At 26.8% G+C, this 18,291-nt stretch overlaps 2 protein-coding genes across 7 annotated transcripts; one reads left to right on the plus strand and one right to left on the minus strand.

Annotated features, from left to right (window-relative positions):
- Positions 1-2,188: 2,188 nt before the first annotated feature.
- On the minus strand, positions 2,189-8,254 carry LOC107440760 (protein MMS22-like). Of its 5 annotated transcripts, none has more exons than XM_043047978.3 (2): positions 8,063-8,254; positions 2,189-5,880 (listed from the first exon to the last, which is right to left on the minus strand). In XM_043047978.3, the coding sequence occupies exon 2, from the start codon at positions 5,877-5,879 to the stop codon at positions 2,418-2,420; it is 3,462 nt and encodes a 1,153-aa protein (XP_042903912.2). In that variant the 5' UTR covers position 5,880; positions 8,063-8,254; the 3' UTR covers positions 2,189-2,417. The 5 variants fall into 5 exon arrangements, with proteins under 5 accessions (XP_042903912.2, XP_015909268.2, XP_042903913.2 ...); XM_016053782.4 differs by having other exon boundaries at positions 8,158-8,252; XM_043047979.3 differs by having other exon boundaries at positions 8,167-8,249.
- An 88-nt stretch (positions 8,255-8,342) lies between these two features.
- Blos2 (biogenesis of lysosome-related organelles complex 1 subunit 2) lies at positions 8,343-17,455 on the plus strand. 2 transcript variants are annotated; one of them, XM_087157765.1, is made up of 5 exons: positions 8,359-8,624; positions 9,145-9,264; positions 10,005-10,025; positions 13,309-13,413; positions 17,240-17,455. In XM_087157765.1, exons 1-5 carry the CDS (start codon positions 8,522-8,524, stop codon positions 17,269-17,271), a joined length of 381 nt encoding a protein of 126 aa, XP_087013891.1. In that variant the 5' UTR covers positions 8,359-8,521; the 3' UTR covers positions 17,272-17,455. The 2 variants fall into 2 exon arrangements, with proteins under 2 accessions (XP_087013892.1, XP_087013891.1); XM_087157766.1 differs by lacking the exon at positions 10,005-10,025 and having other exon boundaries at positions 8,343-8,624.
- Positions 17,456-18,291: the final 836 nt, after the last annotated feature.

The following is an 18,291-nucleotide window of genomic DNA, read 5'->3' on the forward strand; positions in this document are numbered from 1 at the left end:
AGAAAAAAACTATAAATTTAAAAAAGCATTATAATGACATTCATTGAAATGATAGGTATAGCCAAAACTGTTATACTCTGCATCTTCACTATATATACTCTAGTAAAATTTTATACTCTGCATTAAATTTAAAAAACAGAGTAAAGAAAGAGTTGAAGCAATAAAATAGCTGAAAAAAATACATAAGCAACAATTTTTTTTTCCTGCAGAATTCTAAAGATACTTTTCTTTTTCATCAGAAAGAAAATAATTACTCCTAATTTTTCTGTTCTCATTTTGGAATAAAAAAATTCGCCAATGACTGGCTTGCTTCAGCTTAAATTTTAAATTGATAAAATAAAAAAAATTAATAACAAAAATTCTAAAATCACAGAAGTTTGAAAGATAATCGCTCTAGAAATGTTTTTTTTTTTTAAATTTTTTGAAAGAACACAATAAAAAAAATTTCAGGGTGCATAGCCAAATTACCAACAAAAAATAAGCGCTCAAAAAATAGTTTTAAGCACTTTAAAAAATTATCACAATTAAACAGGGTTGGAAAGTTTTTGACAATCGAAGGTTTTATCTTGTTTTAAACATTGTGTCAAAAAAAAACTTATGACATGGTTTTTGACAATTGTCAAAAATCCTGAAATTTTGAATCTTGTAAAACGAATGGCGTTTTCATACGCTACGGACTGACTATACACCAAAATAGATTGGTGCTGAATTAATTATGAAAACGTTGAATAGAACAAGGTGAACTGTGTCTTTTTACATAATTCGAAGCGAAAATCAACATAAAGAAAAAAACTAATTTTAAAAAAGGTAAAATGTCGCACTTTTTAAAAGCACCCAATGAACAAAGCACCTTTAATGGCTTTTAAAAAACAAAAATAAGTACTTTTTAAAAATGCACCCTGATTTTATATTTTAATAAAATATGACTGTGAGTGAGGATTTGTTTACAAATTCAGATATTCGGAACACTGTGAAATTGGGGGGAGGGGGTAAATTCTAATTTTAAAAATTAAGATTTTTTGGCGACCTAAATCCATGACTTTTCATGATTTTTTTAAAAAATAGTTAAAATGACATTTCATGACAAATTCTGTTCAATACCGAAATTCACGACTTTCCAGGTGAGCAGATACCTTACAAATTCAGGTCAAAATGTTCTAATTTTTCTATATTCTAATGCCTTTTCCGTCCTTATATTTATTTTTTTCAACCCAGGGCTGGTCTAATAACTACATGCAAGGTATGAGATTTTTTAGTGAATATCGCAGAATTCCGAGTACCTCAACATTATTGGTTCACAAATCAAAAACTCCTAATTTGACGAAATTAAAACTTATGCTAAATCCCGTTAACAAGACGTTACATACCTATTCTCCCCCAATTTGATTCTTTTGGTTTGGCAGATTTTCGCCATTTTGAATACATTTGGAATCTACTAATATCGAGGTTCTCATCGACTAAATTGTAATATTAACCATCAACTTCTGTATTTACCTAATTTAATCGTTACGCGTTGCGATTCAAATTCACCATATTTAAAAATCGTACATCACGATTTCCATTCACATATTGCGATACAAATTCATTCAGTTGCAAAATCAAACATCAATATTCGTATTTTTATGTGATTAATGTTATTCATATTCACACAATCTAAAGATTATGCATTGTGATTCATACTTACACAATTTAAAAATTCAATATTGTGCTTCTAGTAAGAAGTAAGTTCTTCCTGGAATTAGTTACTATAAAAGTGTGATATTCTTCATTAGTAAATAATTTAATTAATAATGTTAGTTCAAAAAATTATGTTAAATATAAAATATGTATCATTTATAAATTGGTTTTGTGATATCTATTTTTTACACATAAAATTTCCAGGGTTTTTCACGTTGTCTCCCAATTACTCCTGATTGGCTTATCATGCTTTGTGTTCCTATTTTTGTTTTTAACAAGTTTTTTTTTAACACCTTCATTTACTTTTACTAAAAAAATCAGAAAAATAAGTCAGTAGCCCTATTTGACTGTAGAAACTAGTTGGTTCCAAACCTAATTAAGAAAAAAAAAATGGAAATGGAACATGTAGTAAATATGTAAATTGTGTTAAGAAAAGTGTCAGCTACTAATGGCTTAAAAAAAGAAATGTGCTTTTTGCTTATGGTTAGAGGAAATACATTATCCCACACACCAGTTTGCTAAATAGTTTATTTAAAAAAAAAAAAAAAATTGTTGCATACATCATATCATAATTAGTAATATCACTTATTAATATATATTTAATAGAGAGGTAATATATATTTAAAAAAATATTTTAAAAACTACAAAATACACTTATTACTAAAATTCTGTAAATTTTCAAATTTGTTGCATGCATTATACAATAATTAGTAATATATATTTAAAAAATATTTTAAAAACTATAAACTACGCTTATTAACAAAATTCTGTAAACTTTCACGCAGCAAAATATCTGTACCTGAGCCCCTAGCTTTTTCAAGCTCGATGATAGTTTTGGTTAAACAAGGCACTAATTCAGCAAACAAATCTGGAATGTTAGAAATTACATCATTCAGAATACTAAAGCCCCTAACCACAGACCATTGAAGTTTTTCTTGAATGAACCATTCTAATACTGGCATCAAAAAAGTTCTAGTCTCACTATCAGTCAATTCATTTTTCAAATAAACAAATACTTCTCGACTCAATTTGAACAAAAAATCCGAGAAAGGGCCTGTGTGATTCATATATATTTCAAAAGAACATTTTAATAGAACCTCAGAAATTCCTTTTTTCTGCTTTAGAGGTGCAATTTTAATCATTTCAATACAGATTAAAAATCCATTTTTTGTTCCAGGCTTATTTAAAATATTCATTTTCAAAACATCTAAAAGAAAAGGTAACGTCTCCGGTCTTTTAATGCAATAATCTAGATAAAAGTTTGCGATCGGATTATTCGGAAGCAAGTATGACCCTACATACGTCACAATGATATTTTTAATTTCTCTTTCAATACACTTGTCATCTGCATAGTTTAGTTTGAAAAGTCCCCTCAAAAAGTTCGGCAGATAATCCTTAATAGAACAAGACATTATTGACTGTGCAGTCTTATCTTTTGGAAACACCAAGTGCGGAAAAACAGTTTGATCGAGAAGTTGAGGCAAAAAGCTGGAAGAGTTAAATCTTAAATGTAACAATTGAGAACAGTGTTCTACTAGATGGGATATTATTTTATACAAATGGGTAAGTGTTGACAGATCATGCTGTTTTTTAATTCTATTAACAACAGATGGGACAAACAATTTAAAATATTGTTGTATTTTTAGTTTCAGTGTATTTTTATCTTGAAGAGTTTTAAGATTATCAAAATGATTTCCCATTACATGAAAAAATGCAATACATAAATAAACGTAATTGCCATCTTCAAAATTCAAACATTCTGTATCGGGCAACAATTCTAATATTTCTCTTTGCAAAAGAACCTTTAGTGTTAGTAAATCCATTTGATTACATGGTGGTGTTACATATAAAACACATTTCAGCCAAGACTGGAAAGCAACTGTACTGAAATCATAACTTGATTTTAAAGCACTCACAAGTTGTTCGTCATCAAGTATAAAACATAAGAAACGACAAACCATCTCACCATTGGCATTATCTCTCTCCAAAAAATTTACAATCATAGAACTATAATCATGTATCGATGAATCAAGAGAAGTAGAAAATTTATAACCTAAATGAGCAAGCAATGCTGATATTTCAGCTATTATCAGAGGAGGAGTATTACTTGTTAAAAGTTTTTCAATGCTGGGGTTAACATTAGCCAAAAAATATTTCAAGAAGTTAACATATTGTATTTTAATGCTATTATCTAAACCAATAGGCACAGAAGTCTGAACTTTTTTTAAGATGTTATAAAATGCATTAAGGATATAGTTAAGCTCAGCTACCCCACAAGATAACAATAACGTTGAAAAATCTACACTTAGAAGTTCAGATTCATTCAAGCTTAAATTCTGACAATTTTCAAAAATATCAGACATGCTATCAATATAAACCATTAATAATTTCATTATTGAATTTTTCTTCATTGTGTCGTTATGAATGTTTTGATAACTTAAGCAGGCATCAATAAAATATTTGGAAATTTTACTGATGATTAAGCTAAGAGAGTGCCTTTTATCCTGATAAACTTGCATCAACACAAAAACGGCTCGCCAAGAAATAATTTGTTTCTTATCATTACCAACTGCCTCTGTTATTGAAACTATTTCACATATTTTGCTTGTAACATCCTTCATAATGTCTTCTTTACCGACATTAACAATCGTTAAAAATAAAGTGCAACTATTTTGGAGGGCCACTTCAGTCAGTTCTTTAACCTTTTTAGACATAAATTTACTATATATTCTACCTTTAAGAGAGCGCCAAATATTTCCATCTGAGCTTTTACTCAACAAGATAAATAACATTTTCAAAAATAAATCATAGCTGCTTAACTCATTTGACGAAATATCTGATGCAGCGTACATAAGTATTTTCTTATACCAATCCAAAGAACTACTATGCAAAAAGCTAAGATAATTTATATCAGACTTCGGAAGAAAAGTTTCATTAATTTTCTTAATAAAATAATCAGTAAGAGGTAATATAACATCAGAACTTGGTTCCCAACTTGAAACCATTTGAATACAATAAAATAAAGCCTCTTTAAGAGTTTTTTCTTTTTCACTTGATGTTATAATTAAATGTATCAAATTTTTTACAACAACATATCCACTCTTGGGAACAACGGAATCGCTGTGATTTCCCCACTTATCATATTTATAAAGATTCGATACATGCGAAGTGAGCCACAGACATAGAATTATGACATCTTGGTGCTCTGTTGCAATATCAAATAAAGGAAATGAATAAATTGACTCTTGAACCACTTCTCGTTCACCAGAACGTTTACAGAAATCTTGAATAATTCTGTTATAATTACTCCAAAATGAATCATTCGTGGAACTGGATTTTTCATCTAACATCATAATACACATAATCCAAAGTTCCTGAATGCACCTGCATTTAAATGGTGAGTAATCAGAAAAAGAATTGATATTCTCATGCTGTTTTAAAGCCAAACAAACTAAATCGGAAATAATCAATGAAATTACTTGTAAATATGGTTCCAGTTGAGCTAAGCTGCAGCAAAATATTTCCTTTTTATTTATCTCAAAAGGTAAAAGAGACACTAAATAAAGAATAGCACTTGAACTCCACCATACATCCAGGATCATATGAAAATAATGATACTGATAAAGAGCAATTTTATTCTTCTCGTGAAAGTCTTTCACTTGTATTATAAAAGGTACACCGGTAATTCGCCCAACAGATAATAGCAGAGATTTTACTTGCGAAATAAGTGTGGTCAGAGACTCTACTTTTTTGGCAAGTTCCTCGGAATGTTGAAGGATACTAGAATCAAATGATGTTGATTCATAATAAACTATTTGTAGGGATTTAAATAAAAATGAAAATGCACCACAAATATCTTTTCTAAGATTTTGAATCAAAGACAAAGAATCTCCAGACTGCAGACAATCTACATTTTCTACGGTCAAAGCTCGAATGTAGAAACAATTTTTCACAATGTCATCAAACAACAAATGTATGTTATGCCACAGAACTGAAGTAGAAGAATAACATTTTCCAAATAGAAGAATAACGCGTTCCTCGTGCTCGTCTAAGCTTAAAGTTATAAACTGGCCGAACAATTTACTTTTTAAATAAGACGATTCCTGGCAAGAAAAATATGGCACATCTTTTAAAGATAATATTTCTTCCTCACAATCGGATTCATCTGATAAAGGAGGGCTGAGAGAAAGACTGTCCTCCATGCTGAAAAATTATAATAATAAATAAATAAATAGTAAGTTCACTACACTATCTACCAATAAGTAATTGGACATGTGTGATTGAAAAGAAAAACAAACTTTATTCATGATCAATGGTTGGTAGAGCCTCCACGAGAGGCAAGTACAGCGTAAACCCTCAGGGGCATACTTTCCACAAGTCCTAGTGTGACAGCTAGTGGTATTTTGTTCCACTCGGCTTGGAGAAGACATGTAAGTTCCTTCACCGATTTTGGACGGGTAGTACACCCCTTAATTCGGCGATCCAAATCGTCCCAGAGGTTCTCGATAGGGTTCAGGTCTGGGCAGGCCAGTCCATTTCAATTGAAATGACACCAAGTCTTGGTGACTCTCGCAACATGACAGCTGGCATTGTCATCCTGGAAGTAACAGGGGTCCACCGCGTAAAACTGCCACAACTTAGCACATTGTCATCCAAAATTGTGCAGTAGGCATCTAGCATGGGACTAATGCCGATGTTGTTTCCTACAAAATATATACCAGCAGAAGACGTGACGTATCTCAGGACCGCAGATATAGTCATTTGCATAGGGTGTCCAAATATTTATTGGTAGATAGTGTATAATATCTACATAAAAAAAAAATTAAAATATCACATTTTTAATTCCTGAAAACAAAAACTGAAGATAAGAAATGTTTAATTTTTCAATGTTATAATAAAAAATATGACTGTTAGTAAACCTTTTTTCATAAAAAAATTATTACTTAATATGAAATGCATCAACAAAAAATAGCTAGAAAACAGATTATCTAAATATATTTATTGCACAAATTTTATATATCATTTATATCAGTATTAAATTATACAATAACCAGTTTTGTACTGGAAAATATTTCAGCGGGGAAATGCAATGTTTTTTTATTTATATTCAATATTTTATCTTGAATATAGAAGTGTTATAGATACATAAGATTCACTAAATTATAACCACTTTGAAGTAAGGTATTTCAATTTCAATGAAAATCATTAGTAAAATTATTGCAATAATTCAAGTGAAATTATGATTAATTAAATAAAAATATTCAGTGAAATGGAAACAAAATAAATTTTAATGTAGATTCATAATAGGGGGCTTAAGTATATCATGGCAAATAAGTCAACAACAGAAAGAAATAATGCCAAACACAAAACAAACAAGAGACCACCTTTAAACTAACAAAAGATTTTCAAGTGTGTGAAAAAAATCTCAGAAATAAATTTTGCAATAAAAAAAAGTAACTTACAATGAGTTAAAACAGACAAAAAGTGAGACTTATTTGAAAAACTAGTTAGGCACACAATGTCTCCCTATACCTCCTCCAATTCTCCCAATATTGTAAAATGAAAACATCATTTTAATCTGATATTTTAGTAAATATTTCTAGCAAATTTAGTTAATATTTTAGTAAATATAATTAAGTAAATATTTTTGCATCTGGGGAGATTCTAAAATTTTGTAGATACATTCTTTAAATCAATTAGTTAAAAAAAAACATACATTAATGCAAAAACAAAAATCACATTGATACATATATTTTCAGAAGAGATAATTTCTAAGAGAAATATATATTTCCTACTCATTGTCAAGGGGAAAAAAAAGTTGTATGTCATTCTGACATTTAAAGCTGAATTTATCAAATCAAAAGCGAAACAAATTATCAAATACTAGAAAATTAAATTAAGTAGTTAATTTTAATATAAATTTTGGAATTAAAAAAGCAAGGTAGGAGCTGTTTACGATACATGCTCTTAAAATAAACAAAACATTAGTAGTTTATTTCCGGATTCATCTTAAACAAAAATGATAAGCCCACTTATATTTTTCATAAAATAAGTTATTTTTCTAATGGTATAATTTAAAGGGATATAATTCCATAGAAGAGCAGAAAATTTTTTAGTAGTGCTCATTCATGTGTAGGATCCACATTACTTTTATAAGCACTTTCTAATGTCTGTTAAATAAAATTACAATATGTACAATAGATTTCAAACTAAAACATGAACACACATTAATGTTTTGTTTCTAGCTTTAAGGTGATCACATCAGTATCTACTATTTAATTTTAATGATCGAAATCTAAAGATCTTCTTCAATAGAAATGAAAAAAGTATCAGAAAATTCATAACAGAGAAACAACTGAATGATAGCAATAAATTCGATGTTTACATTCCATACTTTAATTTCCTTCATAAGATAAAAAAATCGTGTTCAAACAATTTCGCTAACTAAACGAAAATGATAGCAATAAATTCGATGCATACGTTCCATACTTTATTTTGTTTCATAACACAAAAAAAAATTGTTTTCAATACAGAAATTTCGCTAACTATAAACAAAAATTTCGCGGTATTTTAATGAAACAATTACAATTAAAGTTAAAAAAGTTTTCATATTCCATGATAGAAAGTTAGGTTAAGCGTTAAAAAGGAATTTAATACAATGTGCCATAAGACAACACCCTTGTAGCGTTTTCAGATGATTTATCCTGTGAACTGAAACTAATACATTCGATATTTTCAAAACTCTTTTGTAGTAAAAAAAAAAAATCTATATCCTTCTGAAAGTTTATTGTTATTGTTTACAGAAATAAAATCTGTAAATAAACTAGGTATAAAAACCTCTGAAATGGAAAGTACAGAATCACCTACAGGTGTTGAGCAAAATTTAAATGAGTTAGCTGTTGATATGTTTCAAAAAAGTGCAGAATATATTGAAGCGGAATTAGCTGGTAAATCGTTTGAAAAATTGTATTAAAAGTGTGGATTTGTATAAATATGAAAATTTATTTTTCATTAGAATTTTTTTTCGAAAGTTTACAATCAAGTTTTTAAATTGTTATTATGGTTAATTAAAGTGATGTTTCTAAACTAATTGTATGCATTCGACTCTTTTTAGTTGCCTTGATTTTTTTGAACTACTATCTTTCTCACTTTGTATTTATTTGCTCCTATCCCTGAGCTTGAATATTTAAGATATAATATCAATCAGATCCATATTAGTTTACATTTGTCTGATTTATATTCTAATAAGTTTAAAATATTTACATCAAGTAAATAGTTATGTAGTGAGACTAAATATATGTTTAAATTTGAATGCACACAAAATTAAATATAGTGTAGATAAAGGTTTTCTTGGAATAATAAATATTTAGTCCTTTTTGTTGTGTTTTGAAATCTATTACTATAATATATAATAACATTTATTTAAGTATAAGACTTGATTTGTTTTTATTGCTGTAACTTTTTCAGTTGCCCAAGATGACTATAAGCTTCTTACTGAATTGAATAAGGAATGTGACATGACTTATGCTGGTTTAAGAAAGATAGGTGGCAATTTAAATAAGCAACTGAAAGAAATGACTGAAAAACGTAAGCTTTGTTTTTGTTAACATTTTAATAATTTTATTTAATTGGGTAATAATTAATTATGTTTATTATAATCTTTTTTTTAATTATCTTTTATGATATTAATATTCTATTTGAATAAACAACAGAATAAGTTAATATATTCTTGTATTGCCATATGTGTTGTATTTGTCTGTATCTATACATGTCCAAAAAGTATGAAAATGGTAAAAATAATACATATTGTATCAAAAGTCTTTAAGAATTACACTTGTGCAGGTCCCGCACTAAGCATACGCCACCTAGCCAAATGCAATAAAATTGTAAATTTGGCAAATAAAACTCTGTTTTGGTGAAAGTATTGGCAAATGATTTTTTCTACTGGAAAGAAAAATATTTAACTCTGTCCTCAAAATGAGTTTTTCTAAACAAATCTGCATACAAATCCTTTACTTTTATTCGATTGCAGTAATTTTTGGTAAATGCGCCTCATAACCAGTTATAATTGGGTGCAAAAAGTTTTAATTTGAAACAAACTACCCCAAAATAGTTCTCTATTGTAAAAAAAAAAAATATTATTATAAAAAATTTTTAAGATTTACATTTGGTGAAGACTTTCGAAGATTGTCAAACGTTTTTGACATTTGGCTAATTTATTGGCTTATAATTTGTAATCTTCAGCATGGAATTCATTGATAAAATTCTTAATTCATTAATATCCCTGTGATAACTTCAAGATCCTAACCCCAATTTTTTTATTACAGATTTGGATTTTCGAGAAAAAGGTATTTAAATTTGGATGACTAGTTTTTGAATATTTGATGACAAAGTAATTGCATAAAAATTCTGCATACAAATTGTCTAATTTGATGTCAATTGATAAATATATCTCATGAAATAAACATCAGATCCATAATAAAAGTAGGTGTATTTGATATTTTCAAATCATTATCTAATAATATGAAATTCAACTCCCTTCCCTAAATTCAGCACCACCTCGAAAAAGTGGTCTTGGATAGAGGGATGCATTCCTATTTGATATCATTGAATGCATAATTTGAAAATACACCTAGTTATATTTTTAAATTTTAAACTGATATGCATTTTTTTTAGTTAATTGACCATTTTCATACTTCTTGAACAGCCTGTTAGAATGATATCTCATTAATGCAGATTTATTTATGATAGATATGTGGTTAATGTGATCATATTTTGGGTTTTTTCAGTTCCTTATAAAGTTATATGAACAATGCTTACAATACTTATCAGTAAGATTGTATTGTATCATTTAATATTTCTTCACTGCAAAGATGAAATGGAAATATTTTATGTTCTTCTCTCCAAAATATTTTTCAATTAAAACTGTTACCTTTGTTCTCAACAAATATGATAAAATGCTTTATCAGCAATACAGTGTTTCATTCTGGCATGGGTGGCCTTTAACACTGTAAAGTTTTTAAAAAAAATGCTCTTTATTAAAGAATTGTAAAAATTTAGTGATCAAGACTCATTCCAAACTTTTAGAGATTCCACATTTAAAAGCATTGTGTTATTATTTTAACTCAAATTTAAGGTTAGAAAAGATTTGTCAGGGACACTAGGATAATAATCACATGTTTCAAAGCTATTTCTGCATGTGTAAAGAAAAAACCTTTTTTTTTATTCTAAAAGCTTTCTTCTATTAAACTTTACTATGCTGTTGAAATAAGAACTGGGTATATTTAATGCTGTGTATAAATAAAGCAAAACAATGTGAATAAAACTCAAATAAAGTCACAGAGAATGATATCCTACTGCTAATTCCTGTTGCCCATTTCTATTTGTGATTTATTCACATTGTTTTACTTTACACATTGATCAGTATGTCACGTTTCAAAAATATTTGTTTTTAAAAATAATTTAAATTACCAAGTAAAAAATCATGTGTTTTTTTTCTTTTTTAAATGCATAATGAATTCAAATCTATATATGTCATGAACTAATTCCAAATTCCGGCTCTTTACAAACTTAGCAGTAACCTGCAAAACTCATTACAATAAGCCTAACAAATAGCACCTGCAGTTTGCAAGGAAATGAACTCTCCAATTTCCAAAGAACATGCTTAAAGTTTTCAAAAAAAGTTGAATTATTTTCGATTTAAGGAGTTATTTATCTAAGATTTTTTACTTTTTACTCAATTGAAATGAACATCACCTTTTGCAAATTTTTTTGGGTTTGTAAACTCGCTGCATACCATGCTATACATTCAAAAATCGAATATGCCCATGCTGGATGAGAGTAACCAAGATAGGCTTACATTTTAATTTAAACTTTCTCTTTTAACTGTCAAATTGACATACAGTGCGCAAAAAAAAAGGATCATCCCAAGTAACTTTGGATCTAAAAAATATACATTAAAATTATTCATTTAAATTAAATTACATAATGAGACACAGAATAAATAATTTTCTGAATAAACATAGCTTTTTTTCGATGGATTATTTTTGATTTAGCTGCGATATATTATCTCTATAGTTTGAGCAAAGAAGCGGTTCAAAGTTTAGACCCCTTAATATTAATTTTACTTTTTGCTTATTTCACAATTTCTGTAAAACTTTTGCATTTTTTAAACAATTTATCTAACTTATATTTTGTGTAATAATTAGTTTATTCTCACAACTGTGTAGTGATACACAAGCGGAAAAATTAATTGGGATGTTTCTTTAAATTAAAATTATTTTTAATGTTGTTGATACTCATTACAGTCTTTTTTCAAAATGGAAATACATTTTTTAAAAGAATTAATCAATTAACTATGTGTTTTAACTAGAGTAATGAATCAAGGAAGTCATAATTATATATTTTATGATCAAGGAAGTCGTAATCATATGCTTTATATTTTTATATTTTTTTTATTCTTTGAAAAATCTTTTACTTTATTTCTGTTATAGCGTTTGTTTTATGAACAAATATATTTTTTTCATTAATTGATGCAAAATTAATAACAATTTATTATTTTTTAGAAACTTATTTTTTTACACTATTGGGGACTTTTGATAATTTTGTATTGTATGTAAACTTTGTTATAGTACTGTTTCCTCTTGACAACAATTATAAAGAAATCTCAATTTCTTTATTTCTTATATGCTTACATAATATTTAGTTTGGTTGTTATTTTGCACCAGAGCTAGACTAATGGACTATTGGAGATAGTCTGAGATTCATTTTAAGCGTTGATTTGAAGACCATACTGGTGCATGCACTGTGCACATGACATTAACACAGTTTAGACCAGAAAGCTGCATAGTATTTAAACAGCCTCTTAAGAATAGGCTTTGCACTAATACACATCTAAATATGTATTTCTTATTTGAGATTTGAGTTTCACTCCTCAAAATTTTACTGGTAGAAAAAATTCTTCTCATAAAATTTTGTTGAAACCATTATTTTTTCAGCTGTCCTTTGAAATCAGTTAGGGAGTAAGTTGGCAATGGTATCCTTTATATGTGTTCTGAATTTAAGAAATTCATTGCTTTTACTATAACAATGCCAATAACTTACAACCACTTGAAAAATGGGCTTAGCAACTCAAAATTGAGTAATATCTAAAAATAAAAACTTTGAGAAGAGCATTTAGATAGCCATTCCAGATTGACTTTTTATTTTTTTCACGTCACTAACAAAGATGTCAATTAAACTTTACTTTAAAAGATAAAAATAAAGAAATATCCATAAAAAATTTTAATATATTTTATTAATATTTTTTTTTCTTCAGAACTCTTAGTCTAATTAACCTATAAATTGTGAATAATAATTGAAAATGATGTTTTCTTTTGTTAAATATTTAGCATTAATTTTGTATTTACTTTTCATAATTTATCAGTTAGTTATAATATGATAATTTACAAATATTGCCTGTGTTTTGAAATTAAGCACTGAAAAAAAAAAAATTAAGTAACGCTGCTTTGCTCTGTTTACTCTTATATATTTTAGTTAATTGTTTCTTTTTTTTAAATTTTAGATTGTCTATTTTTGCATTTTTTTTCTTTGTAAAACTTTTTTTAAAAAAAAATATTCATTTTCATATAGACGCAGCATTGAAACCCTATCTAGAAATGATTGATTCCATTAATGAGAGTACTAGTAAGCTGGAAGCTGTAGCATACATGATGGATGCATATACAAAACGTCTAGGTGATTATTTATTATTTTTTATTAAAATATTATAACGTAATTGTTCATGATTCTAAATTATTCACTTTGAATTTTGTTAGAAAATTGTTACAAAGAGTGATTTTATCAATGACAGCATATAAATTGAAACCTACAGCATTTAAGTATTCAAGTGCTTAAATGATTTATTTATTTTGAATATATTAATACCTGTCAAAGCTTCCTATTTCTAAATTAAACTCCTATTAAATGTTGTAGTTTTACCAATGCTGATAGATTTTACTAACTTTCCAAATTGTATTTGAATTACAAAATTTATTTTTTAGTTGTGTTACTTATATTTAATTAAAATCTTGCTTAATCTGTTCATTGCTTTTTGTGAATACATTATTTGCTATATGGTTTCAATATTATTACCAGAATGCTTAATGATCAATGCTATTTATTATGAGTGTCTCATTACCACTTGATTTCTTTATTTAGTTTTATATGCATAGTCAGTGAAATTTGAACAGTTTATAATGCAGTTTAAGGTGAAGTCAATAGTTTACAGTAATTTTTTATATTTCTACTCTTTTACTGAAGTCTTCAGTTCAAAGTTTTCAAACTAACTTAAGATTATCTCGTGGCACAAATATTTCATATTTACTTTATATCATTTTCATGTTTAGATACTTATCATTTATTATTATTAGTATTATTATTATTACATATATAATAACAAATTCTTCGAAAGCTAGTTTCTTATCTTAAAGGAACTATTGAGGTTTATCAACTACCATGCTGTTGACATATTGTGCTATATATCTTTGATTACAAAATCCCACCTTTTTTGTGTAAATAAATAGATTCCTTTTTCTTTTTTTTCCTTTGAAGCAAATGTGGAATTTTGATTTTTAATGTGAAAGAAATAAAAATAATTAATTGATGAACACAGAATACCATCAAACTTTTTTTATTTTAAGGCTCGTAATATGGATTTTAAATTTTTTTTTTTTTAAAATTCATGATTCATATGGTAGGGTTACATACCATGAATAGCCTTTGAGCTGAAAAAAAAAACAGATATAGTTTGGAAAAGGAAATTCCAGTTTTCATAAATTCGATTTTAGTTTTCCCTTTTCTTTTTGTCTATATCCTAAATATTAAAGGATTGATAAATATGGAAAATTTGATTAGTTATGAGAGTTTGTGATCATATTTTTTTTTCTTTTGTATTCTTAGCCAAACATTGATAGCTGACTGTAATAAATCCAAAAACAAAAATTCACTAAATTTATTTGAATTCTTTCCTTATAAATATTGAAAAATTGTTTTTATATATTATTTATGCTTTTGAGACTTAGTTTTTTCTTTGTGGGAACTTTAAGCGGGTGATTTTTCTGTAACAACCTACTTTGGGCATTTTACGGGTACTGATATATCTTTCCGTGAATGTACCTTAAATGTCACAAATTAAACTTTGAGATTATGAATTAAGAAGATGTGACCAAAATTTTGTCTGTTTCTGTTTGATTTTGAAAATATAATTTTTTTTTAAATATAATTTTTTTTAAATATAAGTTTTAATGGAAAAATTAAAAATATTTATAAAAGTACCAAAAATTTATTAGGTAGAACTAATTTTTTAAATTTTTAAAAAGCACAAAATCAAAGAAAAAAGGTACTTAATACTTATATTACTTACTAAATTGCTTAATACTTATTATTAATGAAACTATAGAGGTCCTTTGATATCATTAGAAAAATTTGTCAAGCTAATAATACTTTGAATAATCTATCACTTGCTCACAACAAAATTATTTCATAGCTTATTCAAATTCAAAATTAGTTTTTTATTACAAGTATAAATTAAGAAAATGTTTAAAAAATTGTTTTTGTGATTTTTTGCTGAAATAATGTTTTTTTTTCCCTTTAAAATGTTTTATTACTATTTTAAATAAAGTGCAGCGCATGAAAATAAATGTAATAAAAGTTTTTTTTTTAAATAATTAGTAAGTTGTTTTGATAACACATGAACGAAAACTATAATGAAACTTTATCAACCTTTTACAGACAATGCTGCTTTTTGATTGCAAACTTTAAATATTGTCATCATATTTGGAGTAACATTTGCTGTTTAAAATAACCCTATAACTTGGAAAAGGGAGCATACTTATATTTACTTCATTATTTCAAAAATAGGAATAGGGATTTGTTCAGAGGGTACTTTCATATGCTGTAATTAATAAAGGCTTTGCAACCTTTGGTGTAAAATAAAAATTGCGAGTAATAAATTATACTGAATTAATAGTTTCAAGTTTAGTTTCAACTTTTCTGTAATTGTAGTCTTGAATTTAAATTATCTTAGTTATTGTTTTCAAAGCTTTTTCATTTTTAATAACATATTATTCTCACTCAATACTTTTAAATATTATGTTTTTAATAGATAATCATTATTCCAAATTCTCATAATATATTCACTGAATTTTAGATTAAAATAATAATTCAAAAGTTGCAATGACTAAATGATACTCAAAAGATGTTCTGCTTTTACCAATATTATTTTAAGAGAAAAAATTAATAATTCTTTTTAAAATGTTCTTCAGTTAATATTAATTTGAGAGGACTTTAACAAACGCTAAATTCAGTGATATTTTTTCTGCCTATTTATTCCAACTATTTCAATCTACATAAGTTAATTCATTTTTTATTAACTTGAGCATATTTACTTATTTAGAGCCCATTCCATTTTTATCTCCAATACATAATAAATATTCTTTAAAGAAAAATGTCTTACCTGATGTTTTGACCAGAAAATCAACTTTTGTCAGATAATAAAAAATTGGTATTTAGGTCAATTTTATACCTTTAACTCTTTGTAGTCATATAATTACTCTTAGCAAACAATTCTTACTAGGTATTAACAAAATACGACTAGTTGTATTAATGAAAATAACTGGTTGTTCGATTAATATATTGAACTTTTAATTGACTGAAATAATTTACTGCTACTAAATACTTTACTGTTATGAAAATTATTACTCTACAATAGACATACTCAACCATTTTTGGAGATCAGGCCACAAAAACTTTAAAAACAAAGAATTTGTTGGAGGCTGATACAGAATCGTAAAATCCGAGGTTGCAATTTGAAAGTTAGGTGAAAATTACATTATTTAGTTATGTTATTTTATAGTTGCGTGAAAGACTTACATAATTGATTCAGTTGTAGATATTAAAAAATAATCAAATATTTAATGTTTATAAATCGAAAAAATATAGTTATACAATTTTTTAATAAATAATCACGAAAATTTTCTAGGTACAGGGAAAGGAAAATAGAAAGTTAAGGAATCATTTATTTTAATTGCTATTTTATCATATCAGATTATTATAGTGCTCTTAAGATTGGTGTTATGGATTTAAAATTCTTTCATTTAACAATCCTTTTTTTATATTTGAACTGTTTTTTTTTCTTCATTTACATCATTTACATTTCTATAAATACTGTCATTGTCATAGCAACTCACTGCCAAAGTACAATGGTTACAATCCAATGCTCTGAACTAGATAATTTACTGTTACAAAACACAGATAAATTTTCCAATTTTCTTAAGACTGTTCAGCGGCTGTGTAAAAAACTTTGTGGGCTGTTTTTACCTCACTGGCCATAAATTATGCATCACAGGTGTTCAAACAGTTCCAATTATGTCACTGTATATTTAAGCAAAAGTCATGAATGCTATCTATTATTTTAATTAATTTATTTATTTTTTTATATATTCATTTATATTTTTTTTCTAATTAAAATAATGTTAATCTTATGACTATTTTAAAATGTATTCATTATTATTATTTTTTCCAGAGGCAAAGTTCAAAAGCTTGGAGAAACGTTAAAATTCTTTGATTGGTGCATCTGGCGCTGCACAAAGACATTCCTCCATTTTTCAATGTTATTTTAAAGGTTTATTTAAATTATTTTGTGTGTTGTTTCTTGAAAAAATAATTTATAATTTATGTTACTCCTGTATGTTGATTTGCTCATCTTGCTGTGAAACTAAAATAAAAATCCTACACTTTATCTTATTCTTTTTTTCTTTTCTTTTTTTAATTATCTTACTGACAACACTCATCTTTCCATCATTATGTGAAGCAACTTTGAAAATATAAAACAACATAAAATTAAACATATGTATTTAAGTTTAAAGTGGTATTTCTTTTTTTTTTCTAATTAAAGAGATATAAATGCAAATTTTTACAAATTGTTCTTTTTTTAAAAATAAAAAAAATTTAGAGTTTTTTTATTTATGTATACATATTGTATATTATATTTATTTTAAAAAGAACATTACAACAAAAAATAACAAAACTCAAAAATTTGTTGTTTTAAACTTTTTGCAGTCTTATAGTAAAATGAAAATTTTATTGGGTTAGGAACTAAATTCCCACCATGTTTAAAATTATTTGTAAGAGTATGTTTTGTTCAAATAAAATCTATGCTGTTGTTGTTTTCATTTTGTTCTTTTAGAAAGATAGTTTATGTTAATATTCAAATAAACCATTAAAAGACTATGTTAAGTTGAGACAAAAGAGCCTTTGGATACTTCTTTCTCTTTGCTTTTAATCAAGGTTCTAAACCCGCAAAAGCTATTTGTGAGACTTTAGCTCTTTATGGAGACAGTGCTATAGCTGATAAAACTCACTCACGATTGGTATCTCAAGCTCAAAATTGAACAGTTTGATGCGATTAAGTAGACTTTTGCCCAAACATTTCACTTCAAATTACAAGAACCTAATCGAAAATTGACTGCTTCTTCTACTTACTTCCCACTTATTTTTTTTAAAGGAATTTAATTGCTAATCGAAAACAAAATCAACTGTCTTATTTTCCATTACTTAAAATGTTCTAATTCTTAT

This window comes from Parasteatoda tepidariorum, chromosome 2 (genome assembly GCF_982258835.1).
Source record: "Parasteatoda tepidariorum strain Cologne lab strain chromosome 2, Ptep-v5.0, whole genome shotgun sequence".
Lineage (NCBI taxonomy): Eukaryota > Metazoa > Arthropoda > Arachnida > Araneae > Theridiidae > Parasteatoda > Parasteatoda tepidariorum.